This window comes from Falco rusticolus, chromosome 15 (assembly GCF_015220075.1).
Source record: "Falco rusticolus isolate bFalRus1 chromosome 15, bFalRus1.pri, whole genome shotgun sequence".
In the NCBI taxonomy this organism is placed as follows: Eukaryota; Metazoa; Chordata; class Aves; order Falconiformes; family Falconidae; genus Falco; species Falco rusticolus.
Window position 1 is genome coordinate 20,340,887 of NC_051201.1, and position 12,553 is coordinate 20,353,439.

The following is a 12,553-nucleotide window of genomic DNA, read 5'->3' on the forward strand; positions in this document are numbered from 1 at the left end:
CATTTAATAGCCCTATTTCTGCCATGTTCACGGGAAAAGTCATGTGGTAAATAATTAGCTTCGTAATTCCTAGAAATTGGGAACAAATGCTCCATTGGAAAGGCATTACAATAGGTCTTTTACCATTAAAATTTGTGGTTTGCTTGGATCTTTTTTCTGTGCTCTTCCAGAAGTTACAAAGTTGGAGTTGCCTGGGATTTAATTGCCACCCTGTGTCTTGCAGTGGGAAATCAGTAGCAGACAGAGAAAGGATAAACCCCTCCAGATATCTATTGCCTGTGCTGGAAGAGGGGGTTTCTCTGGAAATCTGTGCTTGGGAGCCCCCAAAAGATGCTGCTGTCTGCTGGGCGGAGGGCTCTGCATGTTGGCCTGGCAGCAGGAGCAGACAGCCCAGGCTTTGCCAGCGATGCTCAGGGTGTTTGCACAGAAAAAAGGTGGAGGTCTTCCCCATCACGGTCTTTTGGATATCGTGTTATGTCATTATCTGGGTTTGGACTGCACAGACACGTTCTCACAGAGGTGGTTAGCTGTCTTGCCTATCCCGAAGCACCGATCTGGACTTGCACAGGGCGGTAAAACTGTCGGGACAGGTTTTGCCAGGAAAGAGTTTCAGGCTTCCAAAGGTGTGAGTCAAACCCCAACTAAGAGGATAAAACCTGTGTGCATGCGCCTTGGGATGCAGTTGGCAGTGGGATGATCAGAGCTGGGATCTTCCCCTTCAGTAAAGAGATGGGGGTTGGAATGGGGGAGGATGGGTGGGTGCCTGCGGTGCTGGGCTGTCACACAGAGGCTTTGTGCAAGCAGGGCAGCACCGAGATGGGAGTAGCCAACTCATTAAAAAGTGATTAAAAAACCCTAAAGTTATTCATAAAATTGCACCAATTTTGTGAATAGCTACGGGGTTTTTTAAACTTTCAAGGAGAGAGGGGAAGACAACTCAAAAAATATCTATGCATTCAATTAAAACCGCTTTCAACCAATATTTTCTTTAGGAAACACTATCATTTTATGCTGCAAGGTCTGGTCAAAACCAGGCTTCCAACCCTCCCTGCAGTGTCCGTGCATCCATCCCACAGCAGCGCAGCTCCCTCTCCCGACTGCAAAGCTCACCAGTACCGAGAGGATGCTGCAGCAGGCTCGCTGCGAGGCAGGCTCAGTTTTGCAGAGTAAAGGTCCTTTAAAGCATGAAGGGACGCATCGCTGCCTGTGGGGATGGGCTAGACTAAGACATCCCAAACCCATAATTATTTCAGGTTCCCTGTCGAGCTGCGTGGCCCGGTGGGACCTTCCCTATCTCCAGCCATTCTCACCAACTCTCATTTAAGGAAAATCTCTATTTTACAGAGTGAAGGCTGCTAAGGGGTGGGCGGTGGGCAGGGGCACCTGCGGGCAGCACCTGGATGTGATGATTTTCCGACCTCGGCTGCAGGTGCCGCAGGGCCCGGCCAGGCGGCTGCTGCCATCGTGTGTCCCAGTGCTCCGCTGGGTGCTCCGCAAACACGCTGTGTGCCTAAACCACCGGGCGCTCTGACCTTTTAGCCCTGTGAGATTGTTTTGAAGTCTTCCTCAACTGTGGGTAGCTTACATTATCCTCAGGAATATGGTGTTTCTGCTTGTACAAGGGCTTGACAAGCCCTGTTTGTGTCACCCAAGCAGCTTTAGCTTGGCTACAAAGAGTTTGGATGGGGGTATCTCCTTTGAAAACAAGATTGGGTTTTTGTGCTGCAAACCGTGTGGTCAGCTCTATCCCCAGAGCAGCATTCTGCCAGGGTGCTGGAGCTGTGCTGGACTTTGAGAAGTTCCCAGGACAGAGGAATAGAAAGGTGGGCACTGTGAGCAGATGAAGACACGGATCTCACACTCTCATCAGCTGTGCCGCATTGCCTGCTGTACCCCACGAACTGCGCGGGGTGTGTTGAACCCGGCTGGGGAAGTGGCCCAAATCTGCCCAAACTGGACCTGCCAGAGGAGCTGTGTTTCAGGCAAGGGGGCACGGGCTGCTGGGGAGCGAAACACATGTCAGAGCCTGGCAGGGACCCTCCTGACGGGATCCTGTCCTCGGGAATACAGCTGGAGCTGGCTCTGTGGGGACTTTTTATTGCTGCCAGAAGATAAACCACCGGAAAAACCACACTTTGCGGTAACCCAGTGCCTCCTTGCAGCCTCAGCATCAGGCACTAGATGTCCTTGCATGCCGTGCCACTGGCATGCACCTCTCCGGTGCCCGCAGGCTGCAGCTGTGACATTTCATGAGGGTGACACCTTGGGATGGAGGTGGCTCTTTTCCAGCTCTGGCCTTGTGGGATGGAGGGGACTTTGGTGGTGGTGGTGGGGGAAAGGCACTTGCTGCTCTGCTCATCTTCACACTCCCCTGGGGATGCTGGCTCAGGAGCTGCCTCGCCTGGGGGGTCATTTTCCGTGAGATCCCAGCGAGCGCTCGCCCGTGTGCATCCCGGCACCTGCAGCTCAAAGTCACTTTCATGGTGATCCTGTCAAATTACATCGAGTGGCCCTTTGTTGTGGGAAATCAATAGCTGCCTTGCAGGCCTGCTGATGTCTCAGTGAAACCCATTAAATTATATGAGTTTGATCCCAAAGTGGCAAACACAGCAGCGTTTTAAAATAGCTCCACAGCCAGGAAACCCAATATCACACCCATAAAGTGATTTTTTTGTGTGTCCAGCAGTGAGCAGGACTGGAGAAACAGAAGATGTTACTCATCCAAACCCTTGGTGAATAATTACTGGAGCGGTGTGAAACATAAATAATTTCCCCACTTCTGTCACTTTGAGGACAGCGAATAAGGACAAATAAAATGCTGTGGGGAAAATGAATGTGCCTGGTGCTTAAGCAGTGAGGAGCAGCCTTGAGTGTGCTACTAAATTGATGGTCTGACATGAAAGACCAGCTCACTCCTGGAACTTGTAGTGAGCACCCTTTGGGGAGCACCCGACGGACCTCTTCTCCTTGCTGCCAGTGCTTGCTGCTGTGCCATCTGCTTACCCTGAACTTCATTTACTGAGCGTGCTTGTGGCAGTGATCCCTCACCCCTGGGGATCCCACCTAGGCGCGCAGCCGCCTGTGTAGATAGATAGACCAGCAAACACTGGAGCTATGTGAAATTTGGTCCCGGGTGTCCCCAGGTTGGCTGAGGGCAGGTCACAGCCAGCTGGCAGCTGCTGGAGCAGTGCCCCAGTGTCAGCACAGCCTGCCAGGCTTTCTGGCATTTTCACATCCAACTCTTCCTCTGGCCACCCGCCGAGAGGCTCGGGGCGGGGGTGCTCCCACCCTGGGGCTCCAGCGTGGTGCTGGGGTTGTGTGAAGCCAGCCTGGCTTGTGGGTGCAGCCTCTCTCGGCACAGGTTTCGTGCCAAAATCGCTCCTGTTCTGCAGTTTCGGCCTGGCTTTGAGGACAGGGAGCAATGCTGCAGGCAAAGGGATGCTCAAGCAAGTTTTATGCCCTTCTGAATAACCTCCACGTGTTCCCAGTTTTGGCCACAGGTTAAATATGTTCAGAATATGGAAGGTTTCTATTTTATTTCTCTGCACTGAGCATCCCCTTAAACAGCTCTCAGCCAGCATCCTGCCCGTGCCCTGCGACTCTGCCCGGGCTCTTGCCAGAGGGGCTTTGCCATCGTGCCTACATGGTGTACCCCAGAGGGAGTCCTTCTTACATTTAAAGCTGTCAGATTTTAGCCTCCGGTCAGTAATTAACAGTATTTATTGTCAGTAACAAACTGGGGAAACCTTTCCTCCCAAAATTTGTCCAGAAGTGGTATCTGCTGGGCAAAGGTCAGGAAATATATGACTTTAGAAATTAATTATGAAGGGCCTGAGCAATGGGAAAAAGGCCAGTCCCTCCCTCTCCACTTTTGCTATGAAGAAGCTTGACTGCTCTAATTTCAATACATTTGCAGACACATTTTGTCCATTAAAGTGATGCAATTTGACAGTTTCATGTTGCAATTGCAGAGGTCAATTATAAAGAGGCAATAATTTATTTAGGTGCAATAACTCAAAAAAAAATTTTAATCGATGGTCATTCCTGCACACAGGCTTATAAATCTGAAAGTCCACAGTTCCCTGTTTCTGTGCTCTTTATGCTGTTACATATGATCTGACATGAGGTGTACCAGGCACAGGAAACAAAGGGTAATTTTGAAAGGTCATCAGAAATGGATTAGCTTATTCCAAGGGTTCTTAAAAGTTCTGACTTAAATTGCATGTTGAAGGGGAAAATATTTTGGTCTGCTTTATGTGAACACTATTACAAATAATAAACCTGCTAGAAAAATGTTACAGCATCTCTTCCCTACAACTACACTCTCACAGGCTCTACCTGTGAGTGGCCTGTAACTTTAAAACAAGGGTGTGTTGGTTTTGGGGTTAAATGCTCATTTTATCAATTGCCAAAACGACAGGGCTGGGTAATGCCTTCTTATCACCCAAACAAGCAGGCTAAAAAATACCAAACAAAACCATCTGCCCCCTGAATTTCTTTATCAGCCATCAGCAGAGGGGTTTTACCTGCTGTTTGCCTGCATCCCTGCACCTCACAATAACAACAATTCAATACTCTTTGGTTTCTAAGGTTTCCACTCAACAGCGGCAGCTTCCCTGGGGAGGGAAAGCCATGCCTGGGGCTGGTGTGGAGCCCTCAGCACAAATGTCCTGAATTTCACAGGATACCCACAGCCCCAGCCGGGAGCTGGGCTGCTGCTGGGAGCTTGGAAGAAGCCACACAGCTCCCAGCCCTTCTCCGGGACGAGCTTGGGTACGTCTTGGAAGGTGAGTCTCTTTATGATTTGGTGCTTTAATATATTTTTAAAGATTTATTTGATGTTTGTTTCTTATGGTGGTAATTCCTCGTAGTGCTCTGGTGAACATCTCAGAGCTGTGGGGAAGTCTGGGCATGTGGGGGCTGTGATCTCCTAATGCTGCAGGAGTTTTGTTTGATGGTCAGGTTAGTCCAGCTAATTCCCCTTGATGAGTTTCCCAGATATCCATGGGTTGCCTTTAGGATTATGACCAGGAAAAACCTGAACTCTCACACTGTGCCCGGTCTACATTTGTAGCAACGAGTGCAGTGGGGGGGGTGAGTACTCAGAAAAGCCCTTCTGCTCACCCGCTTTCACGCCGGGGGTCTCCCACCTGGGCTGAGCCCACTCCCCCCGTGGCTGCCGGCTGGCCCTGGAGCAGGAGGGGGTGCCTGGCTGCAAGCAGGGTGCTTTAAAAGAGGGGAAGGTTTTGCTCACTAACGTAACTGTAGTTGGAAGAGGCTCTGGAGGTATTTAAAGTCCAAGTCTGCATTTTGTCTCAAAGCAAGAGCCAGCATAGCACTCTAAGATCAATGTGACATGAAACGGGATGTTCGAAGCCTCCTGCTTGCCTCAGCCTGGATCAGAAACTTGTGACCCCAGTGACTGGGCTGGACTCGGTGTTTGATTAGCTGTGTTCCCCAAACCACGAGCTCTGGACCCCTCAAAGTGCAGAGGGGGAGGGGGCTTGTTGAATTCTTAGGAGTTAACTTACAGCTCACCTGTACATGGTTTTCCTGGCTCGTCTTCAGACCAGTGTGTTACCTTGGTGCTGTGGGCAGTGTGGCGTTTTCAAACCTGGCATATAAGTTTGGTATGAAATCACCTGGTGATTACATGTTGCATTACAATAAACATAAATTAGTGCAGGGACTAAAGCAGCCGTTCCAGCCCCCTGGGCTGTGCCAGCAAGGTCATTGTCACTCTACTAATTCCCATCTCTGTAACGGGGTCGTCATTCCTTCCTCCTGCCATCAAACCATTAGATTAACCTCAATCCCTCAGTCATTAGTAAATATTAGTAAGTCATATGTGACATTTTGCACCAACTGAGGCTGCAGGTCCTGCCTGTTGGAAGTTTTTAATTAAATACAACTCCCCGCTGTGCGCTGAGGGGCAGGGGGGAGCAGGCAGAATTCAAAGGGGAGATGAAAGCCGCTGGCTCTGCCTGCCACGCTGGGCTGCAGGCAGGACTTCTGCTCTGTCTCGGACCTTTCTTTCAGAGGAGCCCTTGGGTTCTTCAGGTGGCCTCTCATTTGAAATTACAGCACATGGGTTGAGCTCCTGCTTCAACAGCCTTTCCAGAAACTGCTGGAAAATATTGGGCATAGCACGTGGCTGAGCCTTCTATGAAAGCCTGCGGAGCAAACATCGCCACTGATGGGGGTAAACCAGCGCTTTGTGCCGAGCACCACATGCATCAGGGAGGGAAAAGCACTGGGCCAAGATCAAGACTTGAAACTGGCGTGGCAATAGCCTTTTCTTGAGATCTCCGAGTTTCTGAACCTGGAGCTGGGGGTGTGGGACAATATGTCTGATCTCTCCCAGCCTTCAACAACCTTCTCATCCTTACTGGAGCCTTCGACTGTAGTGGTCTGGGACCACGTGTGTGTGCCCTGGCTAGGGCAGCAGTGGGGAAGCTCACTACTGAATGTCAAGGAGGGGAAAGTGGAGCTGCAGCTGCTGCCTTTCCTTCTGCAGCATGCCCTGACAGCCATCGGGCAGCGTTTGAGCTCTGCAAAGCAGCGTGGAAAGCAAAATGCTCCTGGATCAGCAGCAGAGGCAGTGGGCTGCTCTGCGTATGGGCTCTGCTGCTGTGGGACGCTGTGTGGCCTGTCTGCTCTGAGTTTATCCAGACCTGCAATTAATGCTCATTGCTTTCACCGGGATGAACTTTGCCTGGATTTAACTTTTTGTCTCCTTTCCGTTCTCTCCTATTTCTTCCTATGCCACTCGGCATCTGCATGATGCGCATGCATAAAGCTTGCCAGGCAGCTGGTGGCTGCTGGTGGTCCTGCTCTCTCCACCTTTAACAAAGGAGCAAGAAGTGTGCTGGATGCCAGGGAGCCACAGCTCAAGCAGCAGACAGGTGCTCTAGAGCAGGCAAAACCCTGTTGTTTCCACGTGGCCATCACTTGTTTGGTTTCTTCTTCTGGCCCTGGCTGATGGCTTCTTGCCAGGGACCTGGGCAGTGCCGTGACCAGTAGCACGTGGTGGCAGGGGAGGCTGGCAAAGCCCCAGTGCCCGGGCTGCAGTCGTGTTTATTTGCTCAGTACAGACAGTGCCCCTTCTCCCTGGGCAGGCAGGAGGGGATGAGTTCTGGCACACAGAGCCCAACCTGACATCGGTGCCTCTGTCCTCCCCTTGGCTGGGGGGTGATGGGTGGGCTGGGACCAGCCTGAGCACATGCCTTGGGGGTTCCTGTGTTTTCTCACCTGGATCAGGTAAGTAGAACTGCCTTTCCCCTTTTTTTCCTTGCTTTTTTCCATTTTCAGCCTCGTGGAAACTTGGGAATAACTAAGCCACTAGCAACACAGCCCAGTATGAATGAGGGCCTTCTTCCAAATGTCTGAGTGGCTGAAACTTTTTCTATCTAGACCCATTTAGGAGGAAAAATGAGTATTTAAATGCCACAGAGCTGTTTTTGACATTTACATGAACTGATTTTGACAGAAATAGAGAAATAGTTGCAAACTTCCAAGTCAAGTAATGAATCTCAATGGCACATGGAAAGAAAAATTCAGAAAACCTTCTTTATAAATTTCTTCAGTAAATAGTTTAAATAATGAGCATATAATAATACTAAAATGCGTGTGGCTAATACAGTCTGAACCAGTTGTTTAGCAGAGGGACGTCTAAAGGAGAAAGAAGCATATAAATAACCTGAGGATTGTGAAAATACAAAAAAGTGCAATAATTTGGGCCATGAGGGGTGCGGGCTGTTTGGCACCAGCAGTTGGTGTGTAGGGATGCCATCCTAAGCTCATGGCAAGGATGATAAGACGTGTCTTGCCTTCGATTAGCTTTGCTGTGAGCTGTGAGTGGGGACTGAGTGATGACCGGGTTGTACACCAGCCTGCTCTGAGCATCCCTGTAAACGAACACAGAACTGTTCAAGCGTTCCACACAGCTCCCATGAGCCAACATCAACGCCCTGAAGTTCCTCTGTTTTCCCCCATTAATTTTGCATTGCTGGAGAAGAAGGAAACCCAGAAAGGTGAGAGCTCGGTGAAAGAGGGGCTCAGCCCACGGGTGTTCTGGCCTACTGCAACACACCTCTGTGCCCCAGCTACTGAAAAGCCTTTCAAGAGCCTCCAGCCATTATCCACATACTCCAGCAGAGAGAACTGGGCTCCCACTCACTTTTCTTTGAGCAGCAGCGAGAGAAAAATGCACGTTCCCCCACCTGCCACCTCAAACAGCAAGGTTTCACCCTAATTTACCTGAATAAAGATGGGTGGTTAGAAGAGGCGGCTAAATAGTATCTCCAGGAAGGCTTTCCTGGGGGGTCTTGGTGCACTGCCAAGTTTTTTCTGTTTAAAGAAATAATTTTTTATCGGTTTTTTTTTTTTTCTCTCTTAAAGCGGTAGCGGGTCAGGGCTGTTGGTCATGCTGTTCCTCCTTTGGAGGTCAGGCACAGGGCTCAGCGTGGGAGGTGTGTAACGCTTGCACAGGGGTGCTGGGCTTGCTGGCTCCTGCATCAGAGATGTTCAGATCTGGGGATGTGGCCCTGGTGGGGTACAAAGTCCCCTGGAGCTGCCTGCGAGAGGGTCTGGCTGCTGTGGCTGGGTGGGGGGAAAGGCTGTTGGGAGCCTTTGGCCACTCTAGTGCTCTGGGCACCCCCAGAGGGGCTGGGCTGAGCTCTCTGGTGCCTTTCTGGGTGTGAACTCAAAATGCGAGCATCTCCTCAAGTGTGTGTGGGGGAGATGAAATGATCTAGTGGTGTTTTGGCCAGAAGATGTATTGCTCCTACTGCAAGCCTAGATCTTCACCTGTGCAGGTGTGCACAGGAGTATCGCAAAGGGATATCCTCATAATACACAGTCACAGGATTAGAAATATTTGTCCAGCTGAGCACTGTGGGTTGCTCTGTAGCTGTGAATGCTGCAATACTCCAGCTGGATTTTCATCCTATAGGGATGGCTATTCATCCTACAGGGACTTCTTGGAGTATGAGTAGGGCGTCAGAGGCAAGTTTTATTTACTAGCAAGAAATTTGCTCTCTGCTGTCCTTACAAAGAGCTGCTAGAATGGGTGGGGTGGGGTGGGTGGGTGGGCTGCAGAGGTGAGAGGACATGCAACAGGAATACTCTCTTTAGATAAAAAATGCCCGAAAGGCTGCTTTGTGTTGGAGCAGGGCAGGAGGGGCTGTGTGGGGGTGGGAGCAGGCAGGCAGCACCCAGCGGGGCCCCTCGGGGGTGACCTTCCCCCCCCCCCCCCCAAAATCCGCCCCCCTCCCCTCCCCCCCCCCAGTTGCTCTTCGGGCAGGAGCCGCGCGGGTCCCCCCCGCCGTGTGGCGGTGGGAGGAGGCGGAGGAGGAGGCGGAGGAGGAGGAGGGAGCCCCCAGCTCCGGCATGAGGCCGGGCTGAGCGATGTGCGAGCAGGCAGCGCGGTACTGCCGGGCCGGCGTGCAGAGGCTGCTGCTGCGCAAGCCGCCGCCGGCGCTCCGCGGGCTGGACGGGCTGCTGCGCTGGGTGGTGGCCAGGATGAGCGACAAGGCTGTCGCCGAGCGGGAGCTGCTCACCCCGGGCGTAGCCGCCGCCGCCGAGCAGAGGAAGGGCACCTCCGTCATCCTCGATGTGAGTGGGTCCCGCACCCCCGGGGCCGCACCGCCGGTCCCGCACCCCGGGACGTGGGTGACACCGCGGCTCCTGTCCCCATCCCTGCTCGCACGGGTCCTGCTCGCCATCGGGGCTGTTCCTCGGGTCCTGCACGGGTTGTACTGCGGGGTCCTGCCACCACCGACCGGGTCGGCATAGGGGTGCAGCCTGGAGCTGTACCCCCTCGCGTGGGGTTTGCACCCGCGGGCTGGGTGGGCGTGGGGCGCAGCCGGGTCCTGCATCCCTTTGTCCCATCCAGCCAGCTCGGGACCGGCGTTATTCCCGGGTCCGGCGTCTCCCGGAGCGGGTGGGCAAGAGGCTGCACCCCGGCTCCCGCAACCCCATGCTGCATGCCCCGCCGTTCCTGCACCCCCGACCGGCTTTGGCACCAGGGTTGTTCCTCGGATCCTGCATCCCTGGCCGGTCGGGGATGGGGTGCAGACCAGGTTCTGCACCTCCCGCGCTGTCTGGGGGTAGGAGTGCCCAAATCCGGCAACCCCTTTCCAGATCCTGTGCCCTGGGCTGGCTGGGCAGGGGGTCGCAGCCCGGGTCCTGGCACCTGCTTGTCTGGATCTTGCACCTCCTGGACTGGCGGCGGGCTAGGGGCGCAGCCGGGCTCCTGCATTCCCCTGCCCTGCACACCCTGGGACCGTTGGGAATAAGATGCACTTAAGTTCTGCATTTTCCGGACCAACTGGGAAAAGGGGTGCAGTCTGCATCCTGTACCCCCTTTCTGGGCCCCTGCACCCCCAAAGTGGCTGGGCATGAGGGTGCAGCCCGAGTCTTGCGTATTTTTTTCTAACTGGTTGGGCATGGAGATGCAGCCTGTATCCTTTATCTCCTTGCCAGAATCCCGCATCCTCTGGAGTGGCTGGACATGAGGGTGCACCCCAGGTCCTGCAGCCCCTTTCCTAGGTCCTGCAGCCTCTGGACCGGCTGGGGTTGGAATGCACTGTTGATCCTTAATCAATTAGCTTGACTGGATGGGGATGCAGGACTCCAGGTCCTGCAACCCCCCATGGGTCTTGCACCGTGGGCTGCCCCAGGTTAGCTGGGCATAGGGGTACACCTGGCGTCCGCCATTCACCCCAGATCCTGGACCCCAGTCCCTGCAGGGCTGCAGCTGGGAGGGTCTGTGCAGGGGGAGCTGGGCAGCATGGTCCTGAGTGCCTGCGAGTGTGTGGGACCCAGGGCTCCCTTACCCAGGTTTGGGGAGGCAGGCAGGGCTGTGCTTAGTGCCACTGCTGCGGTATTTATAGGCTTCCTGATTAGGGAACTAACGAGGCTATTTGCACTTAAAATGAATTGGCAGAATGGGGTGGAATCAACTGGAGTGCAAACGGTGTAATTGGTGTAATTACAGTCTTTCCACGGCATCTAGTAATTAAACACATAGATCCTCAGCTTTGCTATCTCCTAGCTTTATTAAAAAAAAAGTAGTGAATGCAAAAATAAACTATTGAGACACTGGCTGTAGTAAAGGATAATTCACACTCTCCTCCAGCCTCCTTGGAGTTAGGCAGTAGTAACTCTTCCACGCAAGTCCTTGCATTTTCTAAATGATTTGTTGGATCTTCTACCACGTCCCTGGTAGGCATGGCTTGGCAGATCCGAAACTCATTACGTCTGAGCACCCTGGGCTGACAGGGATTTTGGTTCCCTGAATGAACCAGTGCCACTGGGTCTACCAAGGTGCCCAAAGCAGCCTGGAGAGCAGAGGGCTGGGATGGATGGTCCTGCCCGGTGAAACGGGCCAGCAGCTGGGCAGCTGCAGGCTGTAGGAAATGCTGCTTCACAGGGAAACTGAAAAGGTAAATGCATCTAATACCCTTAAGTCTGTTAAGTTAACTTGTTTGGGTTTTCAGTTTGTGGGTTTTTGGCTTTCTTTTTCTTACCTGCCCTGAAATACCAAAATTTTACAATAATGTGGAATCTAGGCTTCAGAGCATAAATTCAATTGGGAAGCAACATTAAGTTTATACAAGAGGTTCCTGAGTTAGGACTTTTCCCACCAAAATGGTATCTTATCTGTTCAGTTTTACCATCTTTAAATGGATTTTTTTCCTGCTTTGAGGTTTGAGCTGAGAAAATCAGCCATGAACTTTCAGAATGTCTTTAACCGGTAGGAAATACTACAGAGCTGGGCGTGCAGATCCTTTTTCCCTTTCACAAGGGGACTGGGTGCCCTTTCTCACCTGCTGAAAGTAGAAATGGATGCTGGAAATGTAAGATTTAAGGGTTTGGAGGGTTTTTTTCCTACTCCCTTAGAACTTGCTTCTCTCCCTTTTTTTTCCAGTTACAACAGAAACATAAACTGAAACTGTGACTTCACTGTAACGGGCTCTTCAAGTGCACCATGAGACCCTCCCTGCCTTTTCAAACAAAGAGTTTAAACATGGGAACATGCATTTAGGTTAATTTTCACACATTAGCAGAAAAGTACCAAGGATCCCACCGAATCCTCAGGGATGAGAACACGTTTCCCAATTACTTCATTCACGTTTTTGCATTATGTGGATGTGCTGGGGAAGCAGCGAGTCCCAGCCACGGAGCAGTGTAACTTCTCGGTGGGTGGCGATGAAGTAAAAGACCTGTAAGATTTTATATTTAACTTACACGTTCACATGAGCTGGTGTGCTCTGTAGGCAGTTCATCGGGGGCTGGAGAAGGAGGGTTAAGCTTGGCTTAATTCATTTCGCTATGAATTAGGTAAGATGGCTCTGACGCTAATGGTACCTTAGTCACTTTTTCTTCCTCTTCTGTTCTTCCATTCCTTTGACTCAGCCATCCCTGATGAGCTTGTTCTGACTCCTCCAGACCGTGAGTGTGGCTGGTGGGTCAGCACAAAGTTCCCTACACCCTTTCCACCAAAGAAACAGAACTGTGGTGGTGTGGGGCAAACCTGAGGGCTGAGGAA

At 52.0% G+C, this 12,553-nt stretch overlaps 1 protein-coding gene across 5 annotated transcripts in view; it reads left to right on the plus strand.

The window, feature by feature from the left end:
• Positions 1-4,589: 4,589 nt before the first annotated feature.
• NECAB2 (N-terminal EF-hand calcium binding protein 2) overlaps positions 4,590-12,553 on the plus strand; it is an 87,869-nt gene continuing 79,905 nt past the window's right edge. Inside the window, exon 1 of one of the 5 annotated variants that reach the window (XM_037409527.1) lies at positions 4,590-4,787. Coding sequence is in view for 2 of the 5 variants with exons in the window: in XM_037409522.1 (XP_037265419.1) it covers positions 9,409-9,615 (207 nt within the window). In the remaining 3 variants the exon portion in view is untranslated. Of the gene's footprint in view, positions 4,788-6,058; positions 7,261-9,384; positions 9,616-12,553 lie in introns of those variants that run through there. The other 4 variants (XM_037409525.1, XM_037409523.1, XM_037409522.1 and 1 more) reach the window with 4 other exon arrangements.